Consider the following 27,230-nt stretch of genomic DNA (forward strand, 5'->3'; position numbering starts at 1 on the left):
TGTTATTCGTGTATTAGTGAGAACAGTCCAGAGCCACATGACACCTGGGGTTAGAGAAGGTAGGGAGGCTTTAACCACCTTGTCTAACTTTATAGACGGAATCCACTAAATGTCACCATCTTTTTGAAAAAGAAGCCTCTGTTCTCCAAAATAAACAATTTATCCTTTTCTTGATGTAGTGCAGAAGTAAGGGCTAGTTAAGAAGACACGATTTCCAATGTCAAACAACTTCCCTAAAGTACCATTTAACCTCAGAGTTTAGTTCAGTTTGAACATAGGGAATGTCCCATATACTACAGGCTTTATCAAAGAATGGCAGAACCGTGTCTGAATGGATGGAGTCCTACTGGTAGTCAAAACAGAGAGCTGAACTTGCCTTCTCTTATCCCCACCTCCTTGGATCTCCGCAGCCCGAAAACCTGCTCATTGACCTTCGGATTCCAGTGCCTCGCGTGAAGCTCATTGACTTAGAGGATGCTGTCCAGATCTCAGGTCACTTCCACATCCACCACCTGCTTGGGAACCCTGAGTTTGCTGCCCCAGAGGTGATCCAAGGCATCCCTGTGTCCCTGGGCACTGATATCTGGAGCATCGGGGTTTTGACATATGTCATGCTGAGCGGGGTCTCCCCTTTCTTGGATGAGAGCAAGGAGGAGACATGTATCAACGTATGCAGGGTGGATTTCAGCTTCCCCCATGAGTACTTCTGTGGCGTGAGCAATGCTGCCAGAGATTTCATCAATGTGATCCTACAGGAAGACTTTCGCAGGCGGCCCACGGCAGCCACCTGCCTGCAGCATCCGTGGCTGCAGCCCCACAATGGCAGCTACTCCAAAATCCCCCTGGACACCTCCCGCCTGGCGTGCTTCATAGAGCGCCGCAAGCACCAGAACGACGTTCGGCCTATTCCCAACGTCAAGAGCTACATTGTCAACCGGGTAAACCAAGGGACGTAGCCGTCTCCCAGCCCTCGAGGTTTCACATGGAAGTGCAGTGTGAACCAAAGCAAGACTGAATGTGTCTGTAAATAATTCTGTTCATGATTTCACTCCACGCGGTTTTCTGGATGGAGAGATGTACCTCTTAAACCTCCTCAGTGGTTTTTCAGGGTCTGGGCAGCAGTCAAATCACCCTAAACCCAGGGACTTTTCAGAAGGTCACCCAGAAGGGATACAGATGCAAAGAGTCATGGAAAGTGTTCAAAAGAGAGGCAAAGATAAGAAGAATAGCAGCTGTTATGCAATTTTAATTGCGTGTTCCAAAATGAGTGGTTAACTGGGCAAAACTTCAGCTCACTGAAGTGAGTATAAAACGTTTCCGCCTTGGCTGAAATTTTAAGCCAAAAGTTCTATTTAACAGAGATGTCATGTATGTCAACTATACTGGATTAGATTACTTAGATATAGTTTCTTAATAGGATACATGTACACATACAGTAAAATATATCGCATTCAGCTTTCAGAGTTTTATAATATAGAGATATATATGAAATCAATCATAAGTAACTTTGAGTACTCCAGGTAAGACAGTGACTTATTTACTGAAGCATTACATTGTTTTGACTAAGCACAATTAGATGACAGGTTTTTTAGAGCATTTTATAAATCTTGTATAGAACTCTTTTACCAGAACCTGTGCATTAAGAGAAAGCAATGTTACCCTTTCGCAATCTGTGAATGAGAAGATTTTTCTCTCCGTCACAGGTATTTGACTAACCTAGGTTCTGTTTATGAAATGCTATCCCCAGATTCACTGGCAGCTCAGAGTTCATCTGGCAGGAAAGCCTGCCAGGAAATAAGTCCAAATACAGTAAGAGGTGTGGGGCTATTTTTTATGTCTACACTTGGTTTCAAATAGGTAACAAATAAAACAGGTTCATACGGAAGTGCAAATAGAAACCTTTCCTACAGTTCCTGTGAACAGCATAACAATGCTTTCTGATGTTTTCTGCCGCTGCAGAATGCAGTCCTCCGAAAGCTGGCCTGCTTTATTTCTAACCCCTTATGGAAGTGAAGGGGTGCTTACCAAAAGGAGGCAGCCATATAGGCCTTTGAAAGGCCTGGTCCCAAGTCCTTTCTGAAGCCATGGACTAAAATCTGATACATCACCCTAGCAGAGCATTGAGTTTTAACTGTGATTGCAATATCTGTCACCTCTCAGCCACCAATATTTCCCTGGGCTAAAAGGACTAATTGCACTTTGAGGCCAACACTGCTTTCTGGTGTATATTCTCTGTACAAGATGATTATGAACTGCCCTTTTTTCCACTGGTGGGAAAAAAAAATTAAACCTGGGCATTTCATGGCTTTTTCTTCCTTTCTTTTGTTTTTTTTTGTTTTTTTTTTTTTTAGTTTTGGGGAAAGAGTTTTTGTTTTTGTATTTGTACGTGATCCACCCTTTGTTTCCGAGAATGTGTTTCTAAAATTGCTGTTATGCGAATGATATTTTAAAAATATAACTTAACTGTTTGTCCAAATCAGGTTTAATGGCATCGCTTCTCTCCTGTAGTAGGATTGAGAAAATTAAAATCATGCAGCACAGAAGTGCAAGCAGAAAAGTTTAGGAAGGATAAATAGAACTACAAACCAATCTTAATGAAGAGGAATGGTGGAAACTAAGCCTGAACTTTAATATATAAAAACACTTATTCCCACAGTGGAAATGTAGAATTAAAAATACTCATCATTCTTTTCCATTGGTAACAAAGTCAATTTCCTCATCCACCCTCCACCTCATCCCATCCAAGATTATAGATTAATCAATTAGTAGAAAGTACAAGCAATAAGACTAGATAGCACTTGTGTATTTTCAGGATTAACCAAATATGTGGAAACTGACTCCGACTGTATTTGTTTCCTAGTTTTCATATGGCCCTGGGTCATCAAGGCTCCCTTCCTCAGAGCTCTCTCTTGACTAACCCTTTATATTCTTCATTCAAACCCATAGGTATATACAAATACTATATGATACAATATTTTGAAATTTAAAACATATTTACTAAAAACTCTTTTAGTAAATATGTCTTCGTTATAAGATACAACATAAAAGAAGGAAGCCTGGTCCCTAGGGCACATCATGGGATAGATTACAGGCACTGAGGATTCCAAATATCTGTACAGTATGGCTTGGCAAGTTCTGTTCCATCCACTGTGGATGAGGAATAAAGAGCTCCCTGCTGAGTCATTGTGAATTTTTATGACCATGTAGGAGACAAGCTTGAGTTTCTGCTTGAGAAGGACAATGGTGTCCAGACTGCACAGGAGAGCATTAATGAAGTTGTGTTGTCAGGAGGGCAGTTGACAGAGTATTAGGCAGAGCCAAAGCTTTTATAACAGGTATTACATCAGAGTTGGGATGGTCCAGATGGGAGGTTGTTTGGAATCTCCCCCAAGTACACATGTTGGGGAAGTGAAGAGACAGGAGAGGAGGGACAGAGAAATGAAAAGTAGTATGACTTTGTTAACTGGACCCAAAGTACAATCATTAGAGTAGAATGGATTTAATAGAGGCCCCAAAAGAAAGGGTGTATATTTTATATAGTTTGATAACTGAAGAAAACTAACAAGGAGTCATCCTGTCTGCAAAGCTCCTGGTCCTTCGCAACAGGGATAAGATGATAGCATTCCTGGTTCAAGAATTCTCCATAGCAAGTTGGAAATAACAAGGAATCCCAGAAGATGGGGTTGGGAAATACACTTTAGGTTGCTCTGTGGGCAACTGTGGTGAGGGATGAAGGATTAGGAACCACTTTCTTGTACCTATTTTGACAGAGATATTTATTAATAGGATATATGTACACATACAGTATTTGTGGTAGAGAAGAGGGGAGAGACAAGGAAATAGTCCCCTTCTACTATAATTATGGTAGTTCTTGCAAGCAAAACTTAACTAGGAATTAGTAAGAGTGAACTTCCAGTTGAAATGGGAAAAATAAATGTTGGTTAAGGTCACAAGTTTCTTGCTTGGCTTATATTCATTGCATAGGGTTTTGGGGGGTTTTTGTTTTGTAAGGGTGGGATGCAGAAAGAAGGAAACGATCAGGGACAACCCACAATAATTTTTCTAAGGTATAATAATTTACTTCATCTTTTATATTTGTTTCAAATTAAATAGATTTATATCCGCTTACAGCTGAATGTAGGAAAATTTTTAAGAAAAAAATCATAACGTCGGGGGTGTCCTTCAGGTCTCCGACAGCCATAAACACTCTTGGGGGAGTAGAGGAAGCAGAGGAAAAGCTGGCTGCACCGCTTTGTGGTTCACAAGTCTTTATAAATAGTAGTGCCTTTCAGAGGGGAGGTTGGGAGATAAAGAAGTTCATTGTATTTAGATTGACTGATACTGCAGCATTTTTTCTTTATTTTAAAATATCTTCTAAATGAAACCGTCTGAACATAGGGTGAGCCCAGGAATTCTTGAGTTTCAACCTCAGCTATTCCTGATTCGTCCTTTCTTACAGAAAGTCTTTGTTTTTTCTGCCCCAAATGTCCCCATTGTTAAAATGGGAGTTGGGGGGATGGAGGGAGGAATTAATCTCATAGGAATGTTGGGAAAATACCTTAGTTGGGATATCTAGAAAATACTTTGATTTTTTTAAAGTGCTACACACTGCCAGTGCTAAGAATTTTATCCACAGTAACTTTGAACATTCCAGGATTTCAATATTCATGTCTTTAGATACCATTTGAAAACCCATGAGATTAAATTCTATAAATTAATTTTAATTGGAAGTACTAGGTGCTCTTTGTCTGAATGTTATTTGGTCTTAGCCTGTAATTTCAATCATTTAAAAGCTTGTGTACAGAAAAAGGTTAGGAGAGCTGATGAAGTGTTTGTCAATAAACTGTTTTCTCCAGTATGTCTTACGGCAGAAGCAAAGAGTTAGATGCCCTCCAAAGCAGCCGTGACACTCTTCTCAAGCTTTATGCTCTAGAAAAATTGACAGAGAAGAGCCCAAACAGCCACTTTCCTCACTGGGAGGGCAGAAGTGAGAATAAAACATTTTCTGATATCACAACTCATTTCTTCATATTCTCACAGGTATCTATAATGAGGCAAATTAAACGTACAGGTGTAGAAATGAATTGGACTCTTAGTTTTCAGAGGGAAAACCTTGGATTTTGTTTTAAAGATAATTAGGTGTTTCAGGAGTAGCATATTTGCTTTTCCATAGTCTCCATGATTTAGTGCCCGTGAGTTAGTCGTTACTTTTTTTTTTTTTTTTGCGGTACGCGGGCCTCTCACTGTTGCGGCCTCTCCCGTTGCGGAGCACAGGCTCTGGACGCGCAGGCTCAGCAGCCATGGCTCACAGGCCCAGCCGCTCCGCGGCATGTGGGATCTTCCCGGACCGGGGCACGAACCCGTGTCCCCTGCATCGGCAGGCAGACTCTCAACCACTGTGCCACCAGGGAAGCCCAGTCATTACTTTTTTCTTGCCCTGTGGAAGAGCATGGAAATTTAGATTTGTGAGAATATGGGGGAGCAAATATGTCATAAACTAGATGGTGGTTATTTCTGTGTATTAACTAAAACCTTGTCCCATGAATTTGATAGAAGAGGAAATCTTTCAAACATAAGGTGTCTCTGTAGTAGGGCAAAAGTGCAAACTCACCACTTCCTTGTTCAGTTTTGAGGGATGTGGGCCTTATTTATTTCTCTCCTGTGTAGCATCTCTGTGGAGTCTGGGTTAGGCAAACATAGTATGTGGGCTTTCAGTGTATTTATTTACATTACAGTTTTTCTTAACTATTTAAAATCTAGGGATCATTTGGAAATGAATGATTAAACCCAGGTTGGAGTTAGGAAGGATAAGGTTTACCAGTTCTCCACTAAGAAAAGGGGAGCTACCACATTAATATCCATTTTCTAAAAACTATAAGGCTCTTAGTTGTTTCATTAATTCTAGAGGATTAAAAACGACTGAAATTTGTCCATAGCATTAGACATCTTTCATAGAGAATATTGTGCATGTGAGAAATCTATACAAAAATAGTAGAACACAGAAATATCACAGGCCACATTTTCTATGAAAATTTCTTCCTCATTTTCTTCCTCATTTTCAGTACATGCAGAAGTTAGAGGAGAGGAAAAAACAATTACTCTGAGACAAATTTTCATCTTTAAGGGACATTTATGGAAAGACTGAAATTAATACTCATGGGCTATTGTGTTTCCTGTCAGCCTATTTACTGGGAGATTCTAAAATGTCGTCAGATTTACTTTTTATTCAAATGATCAAGATTAACTGTTTATTCAGGTAAATGTTATTTCAGATAGTGAGGATGGCTGAGAAAATGGAGGGTGGTAGAAAGGAGTGCAAATGACAATTCTCAGAGTCCCAATCCTGAGGCTTAATTTAAGCAAGCGAATTTGCTAGCCCAGGAATAGCTAGTATAATAGTTCCATCAATGCCTGATTTCCATCAAGAAATGAAGCCACATCCTGGAGTGTTATGGAGACTGTTACTGTGATGTCAAAGACTGTGGTTATGAATTTGAAGTTAACAAAACATACATCTTCTCTTACTAACTTAAGCCATATCTGTCATCTCTGTGTTTGATTTTTTTGACCCTGGTGCTTTTTCTTCTGTTTCTGCCAAACTTTGGCTTACTCTGTGGGGAAGGTGGGTAAAACTAGTAGTTAGGACAAATGTGAAGACTGTGAAAAAACTAAACCTGTTCTTCAGAATGAGATCCTAGTCAGAGAACAGTAGTGATCAAAGTACAAACTGTTGGAAAATATGGATATATGTACATCTGTACATGTATATAGTGTATAATATGTATGTATATGTTATTGCTCATATGCAGAGATCTATCCGGTTGAAGACAGCCCAGGTGTGTCAATTTTTCTAGTAGAAAACCATCTAGGCCCATTCAAAACCATTAGGGCTGATAGGTAGAGTTAGATTCTACTCACTGGGGAATTATTTGCTGTCTTTTGAAGTCTACAAAGCCAAATGAACAAAGCTTGAAACATAGTGGGACCATCATATAGGTTATTCCTTTTACCTGGAGTCAGAAGGATCTTTATATTTGAATATTTAACAGTTGGTTTGCAAACTTCACTGGCACCTCTTGGTTTTGAGTGACCCCTCCCCACCAAGGCTTTTGAGAGTTTGGGGTGGGCATCTCTGGCCATTCAGATAAAGGGCCTTATCTGTAAGTGGACAGGTTTCCCCATAGGGACCATTATGCATATACATATACATATAAGTACGTACTTCCATCAGGCTTGTAACAATTGATTTAAAATCACTCCACAGTATTGATAAATAGCTCTATATTTTCAAGGTGCAGAAGAATTCCACAGCCTTAATTATTTCGGTGTCTTGCTGGTCTGCCTTAAGTGTATCTTCTGGGTTTTTGGTTGTCTCATTATTTTTAAATTTTTCTGCAGTTGTTCATTTTGTATGCACACAACGTCGTTTTGTAAAGGTAGGTTGTAAATATTTTATTTGTAAGTCAAAATCACTCATGTGTGATGTAAAGTGATGACCTGCTGTCTTGTTATTATTACTACAGTAAATGTTATAAGTTATGGATGAAACTTCAAAATGTACATCTCAAGTTATGCATTCCTATAAATATACTATACTAAAGATATTATTTCTGGTGGTCTTTTGTTTTCTAATTAAAACTTCTGGTAGAAAGGAGTAATTTTTTTGCTCTTCTTCCAAATATATGAAAGCCTTTGACAAGGTAAAAATATTGCGTTATTATTACATAACACATTTTACCCAGCATTTGGAAAGAAAGCAACAATTTTGTTGCCTGGAGAAGTATTCAAAGGCATGTCTCTATCCAAAAGTGCCAAATAAGCCTCCCTGTGTGTTGTTAACTTCATTCTGATGTTTTATTTGGCAACTTCATTAGAAAATTGGCAGGCCATTTGGGATGGATCTCACAAGTTTAGGCAACATATTGTGGGCTCCAGGAATCTGGACTAGACTCTGCAGACATATCAGGCTTTGAAGGAGTCTGTGTGCGCCACCCAAGTGCAAATGAAAGTGATTCATAGTACACTGTCAATTAGCTAGAGTGTGTGAAAACTAATAAAGGAAAATCTCATTTAAAGTGGAGTGAGGAAGCCCTGAAGGAGGAGCTTTCATGCACACACCAGCACATACCACCCTATGCAGCTTATTTTACATCCCTGGGCAGGAAGATGCTTACTTAACTTCCCTAGCATGAGGGCGGAAGATGTTCTCCTTGCACACCAACAACGCAGCCAATAAGGAACTGTCACGACCCTGAACTCTTGATTTCCTCCAATGGACTTTCCTTCAAAGCAGCCCCTCCCAACTTCTCCTGTTTCTCTGTAAAGTAACATTCCTCGCCTTTGTTCTCCAGACTTGCCTATGTTTTGCCATAGTTTCCGTGCCTCAAACGCAATTCCTCTGCCATTCCCAAGTAAAACTCATTTTGTTGGTAAACTAACAGACCATTTTATTCTTAAGGCTGACAAGTATTTGGGATTGAAGTATTTTGATTAGATTATTTTGCACATAAGAAGAAAAATGTTTTAACAGTGGGTTTCTATTTCATCAAGATTTTACTGCATTTATTTGAAATGAGAACTGTCAAAAGCATGGACTTCTTCACACTGGCTGGTCATCTTGCCTTCAGAGAAAACAGACAAACATAAAAGAACCTAGAAACATAGGAATGACTTGAGAATCAATTTTATGAGTAACAATCGTGAGTCTATGGTTTTAAAGGTAATTATCCTTAAAGTATTGCCTTCTACCCACAATGGGAATTTCCTCTACTTTAAGGAATTTATTTGTGCATACAAAATACGCTTAGATTTTCAGATTAGCTGGCATGATTATCCTCCTGGATAACCTTGATACCAAGGTATCAATTCATCTTCTTCTGCTCTCTTCCCTCTCTTCTTCATCTGCTATACACGTATTATGTGCCAAACACTTGTGCTACTCTAAATGGTACTAAACCCACGTCCTCCTCCAGACGCAGAGGGCCGACAGAAGAGGTAATGAACAATTACCTGCTAAGAGCTTTATAGTCCCATGTGGAAATTGCTATGACACTGACATTTGCCAAATGCCATGAAGTTAATAAAAGAATTGAGCAAAGGTCCCCGTCTTCCAGAACTTACACTCTATTTGGAGAAAGGGGAGGGGACAGTGGTGTTTAATAACGGGCAAATAAAGATATGCTCGCCCAAGAAGGAGAATTAAGAGGACACTGCGCTATAAAAAGTAGGCAGGATTCATACAAATTCTCTTGAGAGTCTTGATTTTATGACCCTGGAGCCAATCTAACTATTGGGGCTTCCAAGTCCAGCGATTTCACTCACAGGCAGCGTCGGGGTAAAGTTCGCTACTACTGCCCGGAACCGGACCTGAAACCCTGGGCTCTCGCTACCTGGCACCCGGAGCTGAGCGGAGTGAGCTCGTCCAGCCGCCGGAAAAGGGGCCGGAAGAGGCGGGATTTCTCAGGTGACGTCACCGGGCGCCGCGGGTAAGCGGCTGTTTGGAGTTCGGCGTGAACTGGGAGAGGGAGACGATGGCGGCCGATGATGCAGCTTTGGAGTCATTGGTAACGGGTCTGTACGACGTGCAGGCTTTCAAGTTTGGGAACTTCGTGCTGAAGAGCGGGCTCTCTTCCCCCGTGTACATCGACCTACGGGGCATCGTGTCTCGACCCCGTATTCTGAGTCAGGTACCTGCCCAGGAAAGGAAAGAAGAGGGTTGGGTGGCGGGGATGGGGACCAGGAAAGGGGGGGGGGGGATGACAGGAGTTGGGCTGTGGGTGACAGCAAAATATCCAAGCAGGCGGGTCGACCCTGCTATCGGCCTGGTGGAGTCTGTTTGCGAAGCCCAGAGACCAGGAACTGTTAGGCTTTTGAGGACCTAGAGGGCAGCCTGCACTGTGACTCGCTTGCTTTGACACGTGCTCTGCAAGAGAGTCGGGGAAACCCAGTTTGGGGCCTTGTCTTGCACAGAAGTACTTGAAAGAGTTCCGCGTATTTAACCTCGTGACAATGGGACGGCGGGGGGAGGGGAGGAAAAGATGTGTTGGGGGAGAATTTGGTAGCTGCTTAAATACTTGGAAGGGCTCTTGCTAGGAAAGGGGGATTCGATTTTGCACTGTGTGGCCAGGAGCAAGAATTAAGGCCAGAGGGTGGACATTTCATGGAGGCAGTTTTTGGTGAATAAAAGGGAAAAACTTTGTACAGATTAGAGTTTTCTAGCACAAGGCTTCTTAAACTCTGAGTAGATATGAATCACCTGGAATTTTGTTACAATGCATACTCTGATTGAGTAGATCTGAGGCGGGGTGGGAGGTTATGCATTTCTCACAAGCTGCCAGCAAAAGCTGCAGACCACAGTGTAAGTAGAAGGGTCTAAATGTGCTAATAGAGTTTCTACTAGCCGCATATGAATATTGAGCATTATGAATTTTTAAATTTATAGTCACATGCGACTAGTGGCTACCTTATTGGACGGTACAGATATAGAACCTTTCAGTTATCACAGAAGTTCTATCTAGAAGACTTATGTAAGTTTTCTCCACCACTGAGGGTTTATGTTTGCCCTTTGTGAACCCCAGTCTGATGTTATTATGAAAAGGACTGAAGCACTAGTTGATGTGGGTTAGACTATTCTCACCATCCAGAATCTTGCTATGGTGCATCTCATCAGTGCTGAGAAAGTGAGTGACTAGGGATCTTCTTTTGAAAAGTTGGTTTATTTTTGAAGAAGTCATCAGTTAACAGATGACTAAAAATTATTTTTTTGATACTAGATATTGGGGTGTGTGTGTATGTGTCTGTGCTTTTTGGTAGTTAACTCAGAAGGAGTTCAAAATATTGAGAGAGCTAGATATAACAGAACTCCTTTCATGTCTACTTATTTATGCAAATAGAGTTTCTTATTATTTGCACCCCCAAAAAGCAAAAGAACTTACACTGAATTCTGACTTCCTAGTAGTAAGTAATAGTCAACTACAGTAGATACATAAATTAATTGCCAGGATCAGGTACCATTCATCTCACTAAGAAATGCATTTCCAGGGCTTCCCTGGTGGCGCAGTGGTTGAGAGTCCACCTGCCGATGCAGGGCACACGGGTTCGTGCCCCGGTTCGGGAAGATCCCACATGCCGCGGAGCGGCTGGGCCCGTGAGCCATGGCCGCTGAGCCTGCGCGTCCGGAGCCTGTGCGTCCGGAGCCTGTGCTCCGCAACGGGAGAGGCCGCAAGTGAGAGGCCCGCGTACCGCAAAAAAAAAAAAAGAAAGAAACGCATTTCCAAAATAATCTGTTTTTATGCTTCTATCAAAATTTGCAGATTATGTTTTAATTAATTTTATGCTCATAACAATTGTAATGATAACAGAATTTTTAACACTTAGAGACTTATGGTGACAGGAAATTTTTAAAATTTACAATTTAGGGCTTCCCTGGTGGCGCAGTGGTTGAGAGTCCCCCTGCCGATGCGGGGGACACGGGTTCGTGCCCCGGTCTGGGAAGATCCCACATGCGGCGGAGCGGCTAGGCCCGTGAGCCATGGCCACTGAGCCTGCGCGTCCGGAGCCTGTGCTCTGCAACGGGAGAGGCCACAACAGTGAGAGGCCCGCCTACCGCAAAAAAATAAATAAATAAATTTACAATTTAAAATTTCAGTTTACATACATTTTTGTTGTGGAGAAGTATCATAGAATGATTAGTAAAAGTTTTTCAAGCACAGATATATATTGCATTAGAATAAAATTTTGTGGAGACAATGGAATGAAAATATGAGTTCAAAAAAATGTAAAATTTTCCAAGTTCATAATTCAGCATTTTCATTTTTTTTTTAAGCAGATGTTGAGTATCAAATCAGTATAGCATTTGGATCCCATTGTATTCACTTAAAGGAGTGGTTTAACAGTTCTAGGATAATATGTTAATTTTTTCAGTACTCCAGAAGTTACACTTTTTACAGCTTAAAAGTATTCATAAATTTTTCAAATCTTTAGAAATACAGGAACAAAAAATTCTGAACACCTCTGATCTAGTTCACTAACTGCTTTTCTTCTTAAAATAAGATGGTGTTGGGTGGGAGTATGCATTCTGGCATTAAAATGTGATGATTTATGTAGAAAAGGATATTATCAACTAGTGCTTCACACAGTAGGCTCTGTATTTATGAGACCTTTATTTTTTTTTAAAGTCACCTTTCTTTTTTTTTTAATTAATTTATTTTTGGCTGCGTTGGGTCTTCGTGTTGGGTCTTCATTGCCGCGCACAGGCTTTCTCTAGTTGCGGCGAGGGGGTCTACTTTTTGTTGCGGTGCATGGGCTTCTCGTGGCAGTGGCTTCTCTTTGTTGCGGAGCACAGCCTCTAGGTGCACGGGCTTCAGTAGTTGTGGCATGCGGGCTCAGTAGTTGTGGCTCATGGGCTCTAGAGTGCAGCATCAGTAGTTGTGGCGCGTGGGCTTAGTTGCTCCATGCACTTGGGATCTTCCTGGACCAGGGCTCGAACCCATGTCCCCTGCATTGGCAGGCGGATTCTTAACCACTGCACCACCAGGGAAGTCCTATGAAAACTTTAAGAAAACACTTTGGTGTATATTCTTCCATTTTTTTATTAAGATATAATTGACATATAAAATTATATTAGTTTCAGGTGTACAACGTAGTGACTCTTTGTATATATTGTGTAATGATTGCCACAGCAAGTCTGGTTAACATGTCTGTGTTCATAGTTAAAAATTTTTTTTTCTTCTGCTGAGAACTTTTAAGATCTCTCAGTAACCTTCAAATATGCAATACAGTATTATTAACTATAGTCACCATGCTGTGTATTACATCCCCATGCCTTACTTATTTTATAACTGTAAGTTTGTACCTTTTGAATCACTTCACCCATTTTGCCTACCCACTACTCTCTGCCTCTAGCAACCACTAATCTGTTCTCTGTATCTATGACTTGTCTTTTTGTTTGTTTTTGTAAGATTCCACATATAAATGAGATCATGAAGTATTTGTCTTTCTCCATCTCACTTATTTCACTTAACATAATGCCCTTCAAGTCCATCTATGTTGAGCAAATTTCAGTGTTTTACAGTTATCGTGGCTGAATAATATTCCTTTGTGTGTGTGTGTGTGTGTGTGTGTGTGTGTGTGTACCACATTTTCTTTATCCACTTGTTCATTCATGGTTGTTTTGCAAATTAGGTTGTTTCCATATCTTGGCTATTGTAAATAATGCTGTAGTGAACATGGGGGTGCAGAAATCTTTTCAAGATAATGTTTTCATTTTCTTCAGATAAATATCCAGATGTGGAATTGCTGGATCACATGGGAGTTCTGTTTTTAATTTTTCGAGGAACCTCCATACTATTTTCCACAGTGGCTGCACTAATTAACATTTTCTCCATGAGTGCACAAGGGTTCCATTTTCTTCATATCCTCACCAACACTTATTATTTCCTTTTTTAAAAATTAATTAGTTTATTCTTGGCTGCATCGGGTCTTAGTTGTGGCATGTGGGATCTTCATTGCGGCATGTGGGATCTTTCATTGCAGCGTGTGGGCTTTTCTCTAGTTGTGGCCTGCGGGTTTTCTCCATAGTTGTTGCTCACGGGCTCCAGAGCACGTGGACTCTGTAGTTTGCAGCACACGGGCTCAGTAGTTGTGGCACATGGGCTTAGTTGCCCCACGGTATGTGGGATCTTAGTTCCCCGATCAGGCATCGAATCTGCATCCCCTGCATTGGAAGGCGGATTCTTTACCACTGCACCACCGGGGAAGTCCTTATACTTATTATTTCTTGCTCTTTTGATAATAGCCACTCTGAAAGGTGTGAAGTGATATCACATTGTGGTTTTGATGTGCATTTCCCTGATGATTAGTGGTACTGAGCATCTTTTCATATGCCTGTTGGCCATTTGTATCAATATGTCTTCTTCGGAAAAATGTCTGTTCAGATCTTCTGCCCATTTTTTAATCAGATCTTTTTTTTAAATTATTGAGCTGTGTGGGTTCTTTATATATTTTGGATACTAACCCCTTTTTGGACATATAATTTGCAAATATCTTCTGCAATTCAGAAGGTTACCTTTTTTTGTTACTAATGGCTTCCTTTGCTGTGTGGAAGCTCTTTAGTTTGATGTGGTCTCATTTGTTTATTTTTGCTTTTGTTGCCATTGCCTTTGAAGTTAGATCCAAAGAAATATCACTAAGAGTGATGTCAAGGAGCTTACTACCTATGTTTTATTCTAGGAGTTTTATGGTTTCAGGTCTTACATTCAAGTCTAATCCATTTTGAGTTAATTTTTGTGTATGGTGTAATATAGTGGTCCAGTTTCATTCTTTTGCATGTGGCTGTCCAGTTTTACAAACACTATTTTATTGAAGAGACCATCCTTTCCCATTGTATATTCTTGGCTCCTTTGTCATAAATTAACTGAACATACGTGCTTGGTTTTATTTTTAGGGTTTATTCTCTTTTCTGTTCCATTGATCTATTTGTTTGTTTTTATGCCAATACCATTCTGTTTATAGTTTGAAGTCAGGGCGTGTGATGCCTCCAGCTTTATTTTTCTTTCTCAAGATTGCTTTGGCTATTTGAGATCTTTTGTGGTACCAAAGAAATTTTAGGGTTGTTTGTTCTATTTCTGTGAAAAGTGTCTTTGGAATTTTGATAGCGATTGCATTGAATCTGCAGACTGCTTTGGATAGTATGGACATTTTTACAGTATTAATTCTTCCAATATATGATCATGGAATACCTTCATTTATTTGTGTCATCTCAATTTTGTTCATCAGTGTCTTATAGTTTTTAGTGTACAGGTCTTTGACCTCCTTGGTTAAATTTATTCTTAGGTATTTTGTTCTTTTTGAGGCAATTGTGTATGGCATTGTTTTCTCAATTTCTCTTTCTGATGGTTTGTTGTTAGTGTATAAAAGCACAACAGATTTTTGTATATTGATTTTGTACCTTGCAACTTTACTGAATTTGTTTATTACTTCAAACAATTTTTTGGTGAACTCTTTATGGTTTTCTAAATGTAAAATCATGTTGTTGCCCACTTAGTTACTTCTTCCTTTCCAGTATGGATGGCTTTTATTTCTTTTTTCTGCCTAATTGCTCTGGCTAGGACTTCCAATAGTATGTTGAGTAAAAATGGCAAGAATGGGCATCTTTATCATGTTTCTGATCTTAACGAAATAGCTTTCGATTTTCGCCATTGAGTATAATGATTAGCTGTGGGCCTGTCATATATGGCTTTTATTATCTTGAGGTACGTTCCATCTCTACCCTTTGTTCAGTCTCTATCATAAATGGTTGTTGAATTTTGTCAAATGCTTTTTCTGTACCTATTGAGATGATCATATGATTTTTCTCCTTTGTTTTGTTAATGTGGTGTATCACATTGATTTGTGGATGTTGAACCTTCTTTGTATTGCCTGGGATAAATCCCACTTGATCATAGCTTATTGTCCTTGTAATGTATTGTTAAATTTGGTTTGCTAATATTTTGTTGAAGATTTGTGCCTCTAAATTCATCAGCAATAGTGGCCTGTACTTTTTTTGTTGTGTCCTTATCTGGTTTTGGTATCAGTGTAATGGTGGCCTTGTAATATGAGTTTGGGAACATTCCCTCCTCTAATTTTTTGGAAGAGTTTGAGGAGGATAGGTATTAAATCTTTTTTGAATGTTTGATAAAATTCAACAATGAAGCCATCTGGTCCTGGACTTTTGTTGTGAGTTGTTTTTTCTTGTTGCTGTTTTTGTTTGTTTATTACTGATTCATTCTCCTTACTAGTAATCGGTTTATGCATATTTTCTATTCATGATTCAGTCTTAGAAGATTGTGTGTTTCTAGGAACTTACGTATTTCTTCCAGGTTATTTAATTTGTTGATATATAGTTGTTCATAGTAACCTCTTATGAGCCTTTGTATTTCTTTGGTATCTGGTGTATGTTCTCTTTCATTTCTGATTTTATTTATTTGAGCTCTCTCTTTTTTCTTGGTGACTCTAGCTAAATGTTTATCAATTTTATCTTTTCAAAGACCCAGCTCTTAGTTTCATTATTTTTTTAATTGTCTTTTTAATAGTCTCTTTCATTTTTTTTCCACTCCTATCTTTATTATTCTTTCTATTAACTTTGGGCTTCATTTGTTCTTTTTCTGCTTTGTTTGGGTATAAAGTTAGGTCATTTATTTGAGATTTTCTTATTTCTTGAGGTAGGCCTGTGTCATTATAAACTTCCCTTTTATAACTGCTTTTGTGGCATCCGATAGATTTTGGTATGTTTTGTTTTGATTTTCATTTGTCTTAAGGGTTGTTTTTGAAATTTCTCCTTTGATTTCTTCATTGACCCACAGGTTGTTCAATAGCATGTTGTTTAATCTTCACATATTTGAGATTTTTCTTGTTTTCTTTCTGTATTTCCAGTTTCATGCCATTGTGGTCAGAAAGATACTTGATATGATTTCAATCTTAAATTTCTTGAGACTTGTTTTGTGGTCTAGCATATGATCTATCTTGGAGAATGTTCCATATACACTTGAGAAGAATGTGTATTCTGCTTTTGGATGGAATGTTCTCTGTGTTTATTAGGTCCATATGGTCTAGAGTATTCTTGGTTGGAAGTGTTTTCCTTTGAGCACTTTGAATATGTCATGCCACTTCCTTCTGGCATGCAAAGTTTTTGCTGAGAAGTCTGCTGATAGTCTTATGAGGGGGGATTCTCTTGTATATAACAAGTTGTTTTTCTCTTGCCACTTTTAAGATTCTCTCCTTGTCTTCAACTTTTGACATTTTAATTATGTGTCTTGGTTCAGGTTTCTTTGGGTTCATCTTCTTTGGAACACTCTGGACTTCCTGAATCTTCAGGAAATTTTTAGCCATTCTTTCCTTTTTTTAAAAAATTGTGTTCTTTTTTTTTTAATATTAGAGTATAGTTGATTAACAATATTGTGTTAGTTTCAGGTGTGCAGCATAGTGATTCAGTTATACATATACATGTATCTATTCTTTTTCAAATTCTTTTCCCATTTAGGTTATTACAGAATATTGAGCATAGTTCCCTGTGCTATACAATAGGACCTTGTTGGTTATCTATTTTAAATATAGTAGTGTGTATATGTCAATTCCAAACTCTCAATTATCCCTCCCTGCCCCCACCACCTTTCCCTTTTGTAACCATAAGTTTGTTTTTTAAGTCTAGGAGTCTATTTCTGTTTTGTAAATAAGTTCATTTGTGTCATTTCATTTTAGATTCCACATATAAGGGATATCATATGATATTTGTCTTTCTCTGTCTAACTTACTTCACTTAGTGTGATAATCTCCAGGTCCATTCATGTTGCTGCAAATGGCATTATTTCATTCTTTTTAATGGCTGATTAATATTCCATTGTATTTATATACCACATCTTCTTTATCCAGTCATGTGTTGATGGGCATTTAGGTTGCTTCCATGTCTTGGATATTGTGAACAGCACGGCAATGAACATTGGGGTGCATGTATCCTTTTGAACCATGTTTTTTTCCAGATATCTGCCCAGGAGTGGGATTGTTGGATCATATAGTAGCTCTATTTTTAGTTTTTTAAGGAACGTCCATACTGTTCTGCATAGTGGCAGTACCAGTTTGTGTTCCCACCAACAGTGTAGGAGGGCTCCCTTTTCTGCAAGCCCTGTCCAGCATTTATCGTTTGTAAACCTTTTGATGATGGCCATTCTGACTGGTGTGGGTGGTACCTCTTTGTGGTTTTGATTTGCATTTCTCTAATAATTAGCAATGTTGAGCATCTTTTCATATGCCTCTTGGCCATCTGTATGTCTGTCTTCTTTGGAGAAATGTCTATTTCTGTCCATTTTTTGATTGAGTTGCTTGTTTATTTTGATATTGAGCTGCATGAGCTGTTTGTAAATTTTGGAGATTAATTCACTGCCAGTTGCATCATTTGCAAATATTTTCTCCCATTCTGTGGGTTGTCTTTTTGATTTGTTTATGGTTTCCTTTGCTGTGCAAAAGTTTTTAAGTTTAATCAGGTCCCATTTGTTTATTTTTTATTTTATTTCCATTACTCTAGGAAACAGATTGAAAAAGATATTGCTGCAGTTTATTTCAAAGAGTTTCCTGCCTATGTACTCCTCTAAGAGTTTTATATTATCTGGTCTTACATTTAGGTGTTTAATCCATTTTGAGTTTATTTTTGTATATGGTGATAAAGAATGTTCTAATATTCTTTTACATAGCTGTCCAGTTTTCCCAGCACCACTTATTGAAGAGGCTGTGTTTTCTCCATTGTATAGTCTTTCCTCCTTTGTCATAGATTAATTGACCATAGGTGTATGGGTTTATTTCTGGGCTTTCTGTCCTGTTCCACTGATTTTATATTTCTGTTTTTGTGCCGGTACCATAGTGTTTTGATGACTGTAGCTTTGTAGTATAATCTGAAGTCAGGGAGCCTGATTCCTCCATCTCTGTTTTTCTTTCTTGAGATTCCTTTGGCTATTTGGGGTCTTTTGTGTCTCCATACAAATTAAAAGTTTTTCTGTTCTAGTTCTGTGAAAAATGCCATTGGTAGTTTGATAGGGGTTGCATTGAATCTGTAGATTGCCTTGGGTAGTATATCATTTTGACAATATTGAGTCTTCCAATCCAAAAACACGGTATATCTTTCCATCTGTTTGTGTCATCTCTGATTTCTTTCATCAGTGTCTTATAGTTTTCAGAGTTGAGGTCTTTTGTCTCCTCAGGTAGGTTTATTCCCAGGTATTTTATTCTTTTTGACGTGCTGGCAAATGGGATTGTTTCCTTAATTTCTCTTTCTGATCTTCTGTTTTTAGTGTATAGAGATGCAAGAGACTTCTGTGTATTAATTTTGTATCCTGCAACTTTACCAAATTTATTGATGAGCTCTAATAGTTTTCTGGTAGCATCTTTAGGATTTTCTATGTATAGCATCATGTCATCTGCAAACAGTGAGTATTTTGTTTCTTCTTTTCCAATTTGGATTCCTTTTATTTCTTTTTCTTCTCTGATTGCCATGGTTAGGACTTCCAGAACTGTTGAATGAAAGTGGCAAGAGTGGACATCCTTGTCTCGTTCTTGATCTTAGATGCTTTCACCTTTTCACCATTGAGTATGATGTTAGCTGTAGGTTTGTCATACATGGCCTCTATTATGTTGAGGTATGTTCCCTCTATGCCCACTTTTTGGAGAGTTTTTATCATAAATGGGTATTCAGTTTCATTAAAAACTTTTTCTGCATCTATTGAGATGATCATGTGATTTTTATTCTTCGATTTGTTGATGTGGTATATCATGCTGATTGACTTATGGATACCGAAAAATCTTTTTATCCCTGGGATAAATCCCACTTGATCACGGTGTATGATCCTTTTAATGTATTGTTGGATTTAGTTTGCTAGTATTTTGTTGAGGAGTTTTGCGTATATATCCTTCAGTGATATTGGCCTGTAATTTTCTTTTTTTGCGGTATCTTTGTCTGATTTTGGTATCAGGGTGATCGTGGCCTCATAGAATGCACTTGGGAGTGTTCGTTCCTCTGCTAATTTTTGGAAGAGTTTCAGAAGGATAGGTGTTCAGTCTTCTTTAAATTTGATAGAATTCTACTGTGAAGCCATGTCGTCGTGGACTTTTGTTCGTTGGGAGGTTTTTCTGTTTATTTATTTATTTTTAAAAATATTTATTTATTTATGTATGGCTGTGTTGGGTCTTTGTTGCTGTGTGTGGGCTTTCTGTAGTTGCGGCGAGTGGGGACTACTCTTTGTTGCGGTGCGCGGGCTTCTCATTGCAGTGGCTTCTTTTGTTGCAGAGCACGCGCTCTAAGCATGCGGGCTTCAGTAGTTGTGGCACGCGGGCTCAGTAGTTGTAGCTCCTGGGTCTAGAGTGCAGGCTCAGTAGTTGTGGTGCACAGCCTTAGTTGCTCTGCAGCATGTGGGATCTTCCTGGACCAGGGATCGAACCTGTGTCCCCTGCATTGGCAGGTGGATTCTTAACCACTCTGCCAACAGGCAGTCCCTGCTGGGAGTTTTTTAATCACAGTTTCAATTTCAGTACTTGCGATTTGCCTGTTCATATTTTCTATTTCTTCCTGGTTCAGTCTTCAGAGAGTGTACCTTTTTAAGAATTTGTCCATTTCATCTAGGTTGTCCATTTTATTGGCATATTGTTGCTTGTAGTAGTCTCCTGTGGTCGTTTGTATTTCTGTCGTGTCTGTTGTAATTTCTTCTTTTTCATTTCTAAGTTTATTGATTTGAGCCCTCTCCCTTTTTCTTGATGAGTCTTTCTAAAGGTTTATCCGTTTTTATCTTTTCAAAGAACGGGATTTTAATTTCATTCATCTTTTCTATTATTTTCTTCATCTCTGTTTCATTTATTTCTGCTCTGATCTTTGTGATTTCTTTACTTCTACTAATTTTGGGTTTTGTTTGTTCATCTTTCTGTAGTTGCTTTACGTGCAAAGTTAGGTCGTTTATTTGAGATGTTCTTTGTTTCCTGAGGTAAGATTGTATTACTATAAATTTCCCTCTTAGAACTCTTTTGCTGTGTCCCATAGATTTTGGATTGTCATGCTTTCGTTTTCACTTGTCTCTAGTTATTTTTTGATTTCCTCTTTGATTTTTTCAGTGATCCATTGGTTATATAGTACCATATTGTTTAACCTCCACTTGTTTGTGTTTTTTACAGTTTTTTTTCTTGTTGATTTCTAAGCTCATAGCGTTGTGATCAGAAAAGATGCTTGATATGATTTCAGTTTTCTTAAACTTACTGAGGCTTGCTTTGTGGCCCAGCATGTAATGAATCCTGGAGAATGTTCTCTGTGCACTTGGGAAGAATGTGTAGTCTGCTGTTTTTAGATGGAATGTTCTGTAAGTATCAATTAAGACCATCTGGTCTAATGTGTCATTTAAGACCTGTGTTTCCTTATTGATTGTCTGTCTGGATGATCTGTTCATTGATGTTAAGTGGGGTGTTAAAAGTCCTTCGCTCTTGTGTGACTGTCGATTTCTCCTCTTATGGATGATAGCATTTGCCTTATATATCGAGGTGCTCTTATGTTGGGTGCATATTTATTTACAATTTTTCTATCTTCTTCAACTGATCCCTTGATCGTTATGCAGTGTGCTTTGTGTCTTGTGACAGACTTTATTTTATTCATTTATTTTTAACATCTTTACAGTCTTTATTTTAAAGTCTATTTTGTCTGACATGAGTATTGCTACTTCAGCTTTCTTTTGATTTCTGTTTGCATGGAATACCTTTTTCCATCCCCTCACTTTCAGTCTGTATGTGTCCGTAGTTTTGAAGTGGGTCTCTTGTAGACAGCGTATATACGAGTCTTGTTTTTGTATCTATTCAACCAGACTGTGTCTTTTGATTGTAGCATTTAATCCATTTACATTTAAGGTAATTGTTGATATGTATGTTCTTATTGCCATTTTGTTAATTGTTTTGGATTTTTTTTTTTTTTTTTTTTTTGCGGTACGCGGGCCTCTCACTGTTGTGGCCTCTCCTGCTGCGGAGCACAGGCTCCGGACGCGCAGGCTCAGCAGCCATGGCTCATGGGCCCAGCCGCTCCGCGGCATGTTGGATCTTCCCAGACCGGGGTACGAACCCATGTCCCCTGCATCGGCAGGCGGACTCTCAACCACTGCGCCACCAGGGAAGCCCTGGATTTGTTTTTGTAGATCTTTTTTCTTCCCTTTCTCTTTTGTTCTCTTCTCTTGTGATTTGAAGTTTATCTTTACTGTTGTGTTTAGGTTTCTATTTCTTTTTTGTATGTGTATCTATTGTAGATTTTTGGTTTGCCATTACCATGAGGTTTTGATATAGCAGTCTATATATATACAAGATTGTTTTAAGTTGCTGGTCTCTTAATTTCAAATGCATTTCCAGTATCCTGCATTTGTACTCTCCTCCTCTCACAGTTGCTGGTTTTGATGTCATATTTGTGTGTATGTGATTTCCTACCTTTACTGTGTGTTTGCCTTTACTGGTGAGCTTTTCCATTCGTAATTTTCTTATTTCTAGTTGTGGCCTTTTCTGCCTAGAGAAGTTCCTTTAGCGTACGTTGCAAAGGTCTGATTGTACTGACCTTTGTACTGCAAAGGTCTGATTGTACTGAATTCTCTTAGGTTTTGCTTGTCTGTAAAAATTTTATTTCTCCATTGAATCTGAATGAGAGCCTTGCTGGGTAGAATATTCTTGGTTGTATGTTATTCCCTTTTATCACTTTAAATATATCATGCCACTCCCTTCTGGTCTGCAGTTTCTGCTGAGAAATCAGCTGATAACCTTGTGGGGATTCCCTTGTATGTTATTTGTTGCTTTTCCCTCATTGCTTGCAGTATTTTTTCTTTGTTTTTAATTTTTATCCATTTTATTACCATGTGTATCGTCATGTTCTTCTTTGGGTTTATCCTGCCTGGGACTCTCTGTGCATCCTGGACTTGGGTGACTGTTTCCTTTCCCATATTATGGAAGTTTTCAGCTATTATCTCTTCAAATACTTCCTCAGGACCTTTCTTCTTCTCCTTCTGGTACCCCTGTAATGCAAATGTTGGTGTGTTTAATGTTGTCCCAGAGGTCTTTTAGACTGTCCTCATTTCTTTTAATTCTGTTTTCTTTATTCTGTTCCACAGCCGTGATTTCCATCATTCTGTTTTCCAGCTCATTTATCTGTTCTTCTGCCTCTGTTATTCTACTATTGATTCCTTGTAGTGTAGTTTTTATTGCAGTTATTGTACGGTTCATCTCTTTGTTTGTTCTTTAGTTCTTCTAGGTCTTTGTTAAATGTTTTTGTATAGTCTCCATCTGTGCCTCCATTCTTTTTCTGAAATCTTGGATCATCTTTACTATCATTACTCTGAATTCTTTTTCAAGTAGATTATCTGTCTCCATTTTACTTGGTTGTTCTTCTGGGGTTTTATCTTGTTCCTTCATGTGGGACATATTCCTCTACCATATCATTTTGCGTAACTTTCTTTGATTGCGGTTTCTGCATGCTGCAGGGTTGTATTTCTTACTTCTATTGTCTGCCCCCTGGTGGATGAGGCTGTCTAAAAGGCTTGTGCAGGCTTCCTGGTGGGAGGGACTGGTTCCTGCCCACTGGTGGGTGGAGCTGGGACTTGTCCCTCTGGGGGGCAGGGCCACGTCAGGGGGTGTGTTTTGCAGGCAGCTGTTTGCTCAGGAAGACTTTAAGCCGCCTGTCTGCTGATGGGTGTGGCTGTGTTCCCACCTTGTTGGTTGTTTGGCCTGAAGCATGCCAGCTCTGGAGCCTACCGGCTGTTGAGTGGGGCCAGGTCTTGGTGAGAAAATGGCATCCTCCAGGAGGGCTCATGCCAATGCGTACTCCCCAGAACTACCACCGCCAGTGTCTTTGTCCCCACAGTGAGCCACAGCTGCCTCCCCCACCCCACCTCTGTAGGAGACCCTCCAGTACCATCAAGTAGGTCTGGCCCAGCCTCTTATGAGGTTACTGCTTTATTCCCTGGGTCCTGGTCACATGAGACCTTTTGTGTGCCCTCCAAGAGTGGAGTTTCTATTTCTCCCAGTCCTGTGGAATTCTTGTGATCAAACCTTGCTTGCCTTCAAAGCCAGATTCTCTGGGGGCTCCTCCTCCCATTGCCAGACCTCCAGGCTGGGGAGCCTGATGTGGGGCTCAGAACTTTCACTCATGTGGGAGAACTTCTGTGGTATAATTATTTTCCAGTTTGTGGGTCACCTATCCAGCGGGTATGGGTTTTGATTTTATTGCGATTGCACCCCTCCTACCTTCTCATTGTGGCTTCTTCTTTGTCTTTGGGTGTAGAATATCTTTTTTGGTAGGTTCCAGCATTTTTTTTGTCAATGGTTGTTCAGCAGTTAGTTGTGATTTTGGTGTTTTTGTAAGAAGAGGTGAGCTCAAGTCCTCCTCTGCCATCTTGTCTCTGCACCCCAGTCATTATTTCTTCAAATAAGTTTTCTGCCCCTTTTTTTCCTCTCTTCTTCTGGGACTCTTCTAATCTATAATGTGAATGTTGTTCTCAATATTTTTCCCTAGGTCCCCTACGCTATTTTTGCTTTTTAAAATGCTGGTGTTTTGTTCTGTTTATTGCTGCTCTGTTAGGGTGAGTTCCACTGCCCTGTCTTCCAGATTACTGATCTTTTCTTCTGCTGCATCTTGTCTGCTGTTGAACCCCTCTAGTTTATTTTTCAGATCAGTTATTGTATTCTTCAGCTCTTTGACTTGTCTTTGGTACGTTTTTATATTTTCTGTCTCTTTGTTGAAGTTCTGTGTTCATCCATTCTTTTTCCTATTTTGGTGAGCATCTTTAAGACCATTACTTTGAGTTCTTTATCAGGTAAATTACTTATTTCTGTTTCATTAAGGTTTTTTATTGGGGTTTTATCTTTTGCTTTCGTTTGGAACATATACCTGTTTTCTCATTTTGCTTGACTCTGTGTTTCTATGTGTTAGGTGATACAGTTATCTTTTCTAGTCTTGAAGGGGTGGCCCTGTTTGGGAAATGAACCTTACTGTTCAACCTTGCTCTAGTTCTTAGTTGTTTCTCAAACTGTGTCTTTGATTGTTTCACACCTTTGGGGCCCAGAAATGCAATCCCCCCTAGCAACGAAAGCACACACTCAAGGGTGTCCCCTATTTGGGCTACATGTGCCCACTGGCTTTGGTGTGCATCCACACCACTGGTGTGGCTGCAGGATCAGTGGAGGATGGGGGGACAGGCTGCAGCAGAAACATGGGGAAGTGGTGTATTCACCCACTGCCTCTGGTGGGGCTGGGGCTGTGGTGCAGGGAGGGGCAGGCAGTAGCAAGTTAGAAAGAGAGAGTAAAAATGGTGCCTGCCAGTGGCTCCATACCTGAAGAAAGCCCCAACAGAGCCCCTCTGGCAGACACTTTAAGATTAGCAAGTGAACTTACTTCACATATGATCTAGGCTCTTTTCAGGCTACAGTTTTTGTGTTGGGTCCCAGGGTGAGTGAGTCTGCACACAAGCCATTTAAGAGCAGATCTCTATTCCCTACATCCATATGGTTTTCCTGGATCCAAGCCCTGTTGGTGCTCAAAGCCAGGTGTTTTGAGTGCTCATCTCTCCGGTGTAGGTCCCAGGGGTTGGGGTGACTGATGTGGGGCATCAGGGAGAAGTTCCATATTTGTGAGATCCCTCTTGGTTATGGGTTGCTGAAGTAGTGGAGTTTTTGGCGAGACTGTGTCTCTAACTCTCCTACCCATCTCCATGTGCCCTTTTATCCTTTGTTGTGCAGTAGCTGTTCACCTATCTCTCAGGTTCTTTTCGGAGGGAATTGTTCTTAATGTAGTGTCCATGAGAGGAGGTGAGTTCAGGATCTTCTTACTCCACCATCTAGAACCACCTTTCCACTTGTTTATTTTTGGTTTTATTTCTTTGCTTTTGGTGTCAAATCTAAAACATCATTGTTAAGACCAGTGTCAAGGAACTTACCACCTGTTTTCTTCAAGGAGGTTTATGTTTTTAGGTCTTACATTCAAGTCATTAATCCATTTTCAGTTAATTTTTGTGTATGGTGTAAGATGTAGTCTAGTGTTCCCAAAACCATTTTGTTGACGAGACTGTCCTTTTCCCTTTGTGTATTCTTAGCTCCTTTGATGTAAATTAATTGAACATATATGTGTAGGTTTACTTCTGGGCTCTCTATTCTGTTCTGTTGACCTGTGTGTCTGTATTTATGCCAATACCATAGTGTTTTGACTACTATTACTTTGTAATATAGTTTGAAATCAGGGAATATGATACTTCCAGCTTTGTTTTTCTTTCTCAAGATTGTTTTGGCTATCCAGGGTCTTTTGTGGTTCCATACAAATTTTAGGATTGTTTGTTCCATTTCTGTGAAAAGTGCCATTGTAATTTTTTAGAAACTTCATTGAATCTGTATATTGCTTTTAGTATGGACTTTTTTTTTTTTTTTTTTTTTTTTTGCGGTACGCAGGCCTCTCACTGTCGTGGCCTCTCCCGTTGCGGAGCACAGGCTCCGGATGCGCAGGCTCAGCGGCCATGGCTCACGGGCCCAGCCGCTCCGCGGCATGTGGGATCTTCCCGGACCAGGGCACGAACCCTTGTCCCCTGCATCGGCAGGTGGACTCTCAACCACTGCGCCACCAGGGAAGCCCTAGTATGGACATTTTAACAGTTTAATTTTTCTGATCCATGAGCATGGAATATTTTTCCATTTACTTATGTTATCTTCAGTTTGTTTGTTTTTAAAATCAATGTCTTATGTTTTTAGTGTACAGGCCTTTCACTTCCTTGGTTAAAGGTTTTTCACTTCCTTGGTTAAATTTATTTGTAAGTGTTTTATTCTTTTTTTTTTTTTTTTTTTTTTGGCCGTGCTGTGCGGCATGCGGGATCCTAGTTCTCTGACCAGGGATTGAACCCGTGCCCCCTGCAGTGGAAGCGCGGTGTCTTAACCACTGGACTGCCAGGGATGTCCCTGTTTTATTCTTTTTAGTGCAATTGTTTTCTTAATTTCTCTTGTGAAACTTCTTAATTGAAGACTTCTGTTGGGAAAATAAAACTAGCAGGTGATAGGTTTAGACATGACAAGCATAATGAATTACTAAGGAAAACTGTGAAGCCTAGGGGTCATCTTTAGTCTTAGGGTGAACATCATAGCCTTTCCTAACACATTCCATGTTGCCCTTGGAGCAACCCTGAGTCTAGCTAAGTAGGTTAATTCTTCTGTTCTTATATTTATATTTGTAAACTGGGATTTGTGGAGAGGATAACTTAACAAAAAGGCATTTATATTTTTCTGATCAGGTTTAAGACTCTCCCTTGCTGGGTTGTTACTGTCTTTATGTTGTTACATGATTTATACACCACTTAAAATAGTAATAATAATAATTGGGTTATGTGTTGTTTTTTTACAGGTTGCAGAAATTTTATTCCAAACTGCCCAAAATGCAGGGATCAATTTTGATACTGTGTGTGGAGTACCTTATACAGCTTTACCATTGGCCACAGTTATCTGTTCAACCAACCAAATTCCCATGCTTATTAGAAGGAAGGAAACAAAGGATTATGGTAAAGTAAAAATAGTATAAGCTTTAAGTTGATATGTAGCCTGATACTTTTAGAATTTGTTCTTCTAGGCACTGATGTTCATAGTCACCTTGAATATTCTTCGTAGGGCCTTTAAGTTGTTATGGCCTGTGGAATTTGTTAACTGTTGTTATAAATCACCTCCCTTTCCTTTAG

At 39.5% G+C, this 27,230-nt stretch overlaps 2 protein-coding genes across 4 annotated transcripts in view; both read left to right on the forward strand.

The window, feature by feature from the left end:
* KALRN (kalirin RhoGEF kinase) overlaps positions 1 to 2,921 on the forward strand; it is a gene marked incomplete at its 3' end in the record, with an annotated part of 643,513 nt that extends 640,592 nt beyond the window's left edge. For all 3 annotated transcript variants that reach the window (XM_082839566.1, XM_082839572.1, XM_082839570.1), the window contains one exon: positions 411 to 2,921. In XM_082839566.1, the coding sequence (XP_082695692.1) occupies positions 411 to 956 (546 nt within the window). The remainder of the gene's footprint in view (positions 1 to 410) is intronic.
* A 6,594-nt stretch (positions 2,922 to 9,515) lies between these two features.
* Positions 9,516 to 27,230, forward strand: part of UMPS (uridine monophosphate synthetase) — a 47,171-nt gene continuing 29,456 nt past the window's right edge. The window contains exons 1-2 of the mRNA XM_082839117.1: positions 9,516 to 9,686; positions 26,903 to 27,056. Coding sequence (XP_082695243.1) covers positions 9,531 to 9,686; positions 26,903 to 27,056 — 310 coding nt within the window. The 5' untranslated portion in view covers positions 9,516 to 9,530. The remainder of the gene's footprint in view (positions 9,687 to 26,902; positions 27,057 to 27,230) is intronic.

The sequence above is a fragment of the Leucopleurus acutus genome, assembly GCF_964270905.1.
Source record: "Leucopleurus acutus genome assembly, chromosome: 5".
In the NCBI taxonomy this organism is placed as follows: Eukaryota; Metazoa; Chordata; class Mammalia; order Artiodactyla; family Delphinidae; genus Leucopleurus; species Leucopleurus acutus.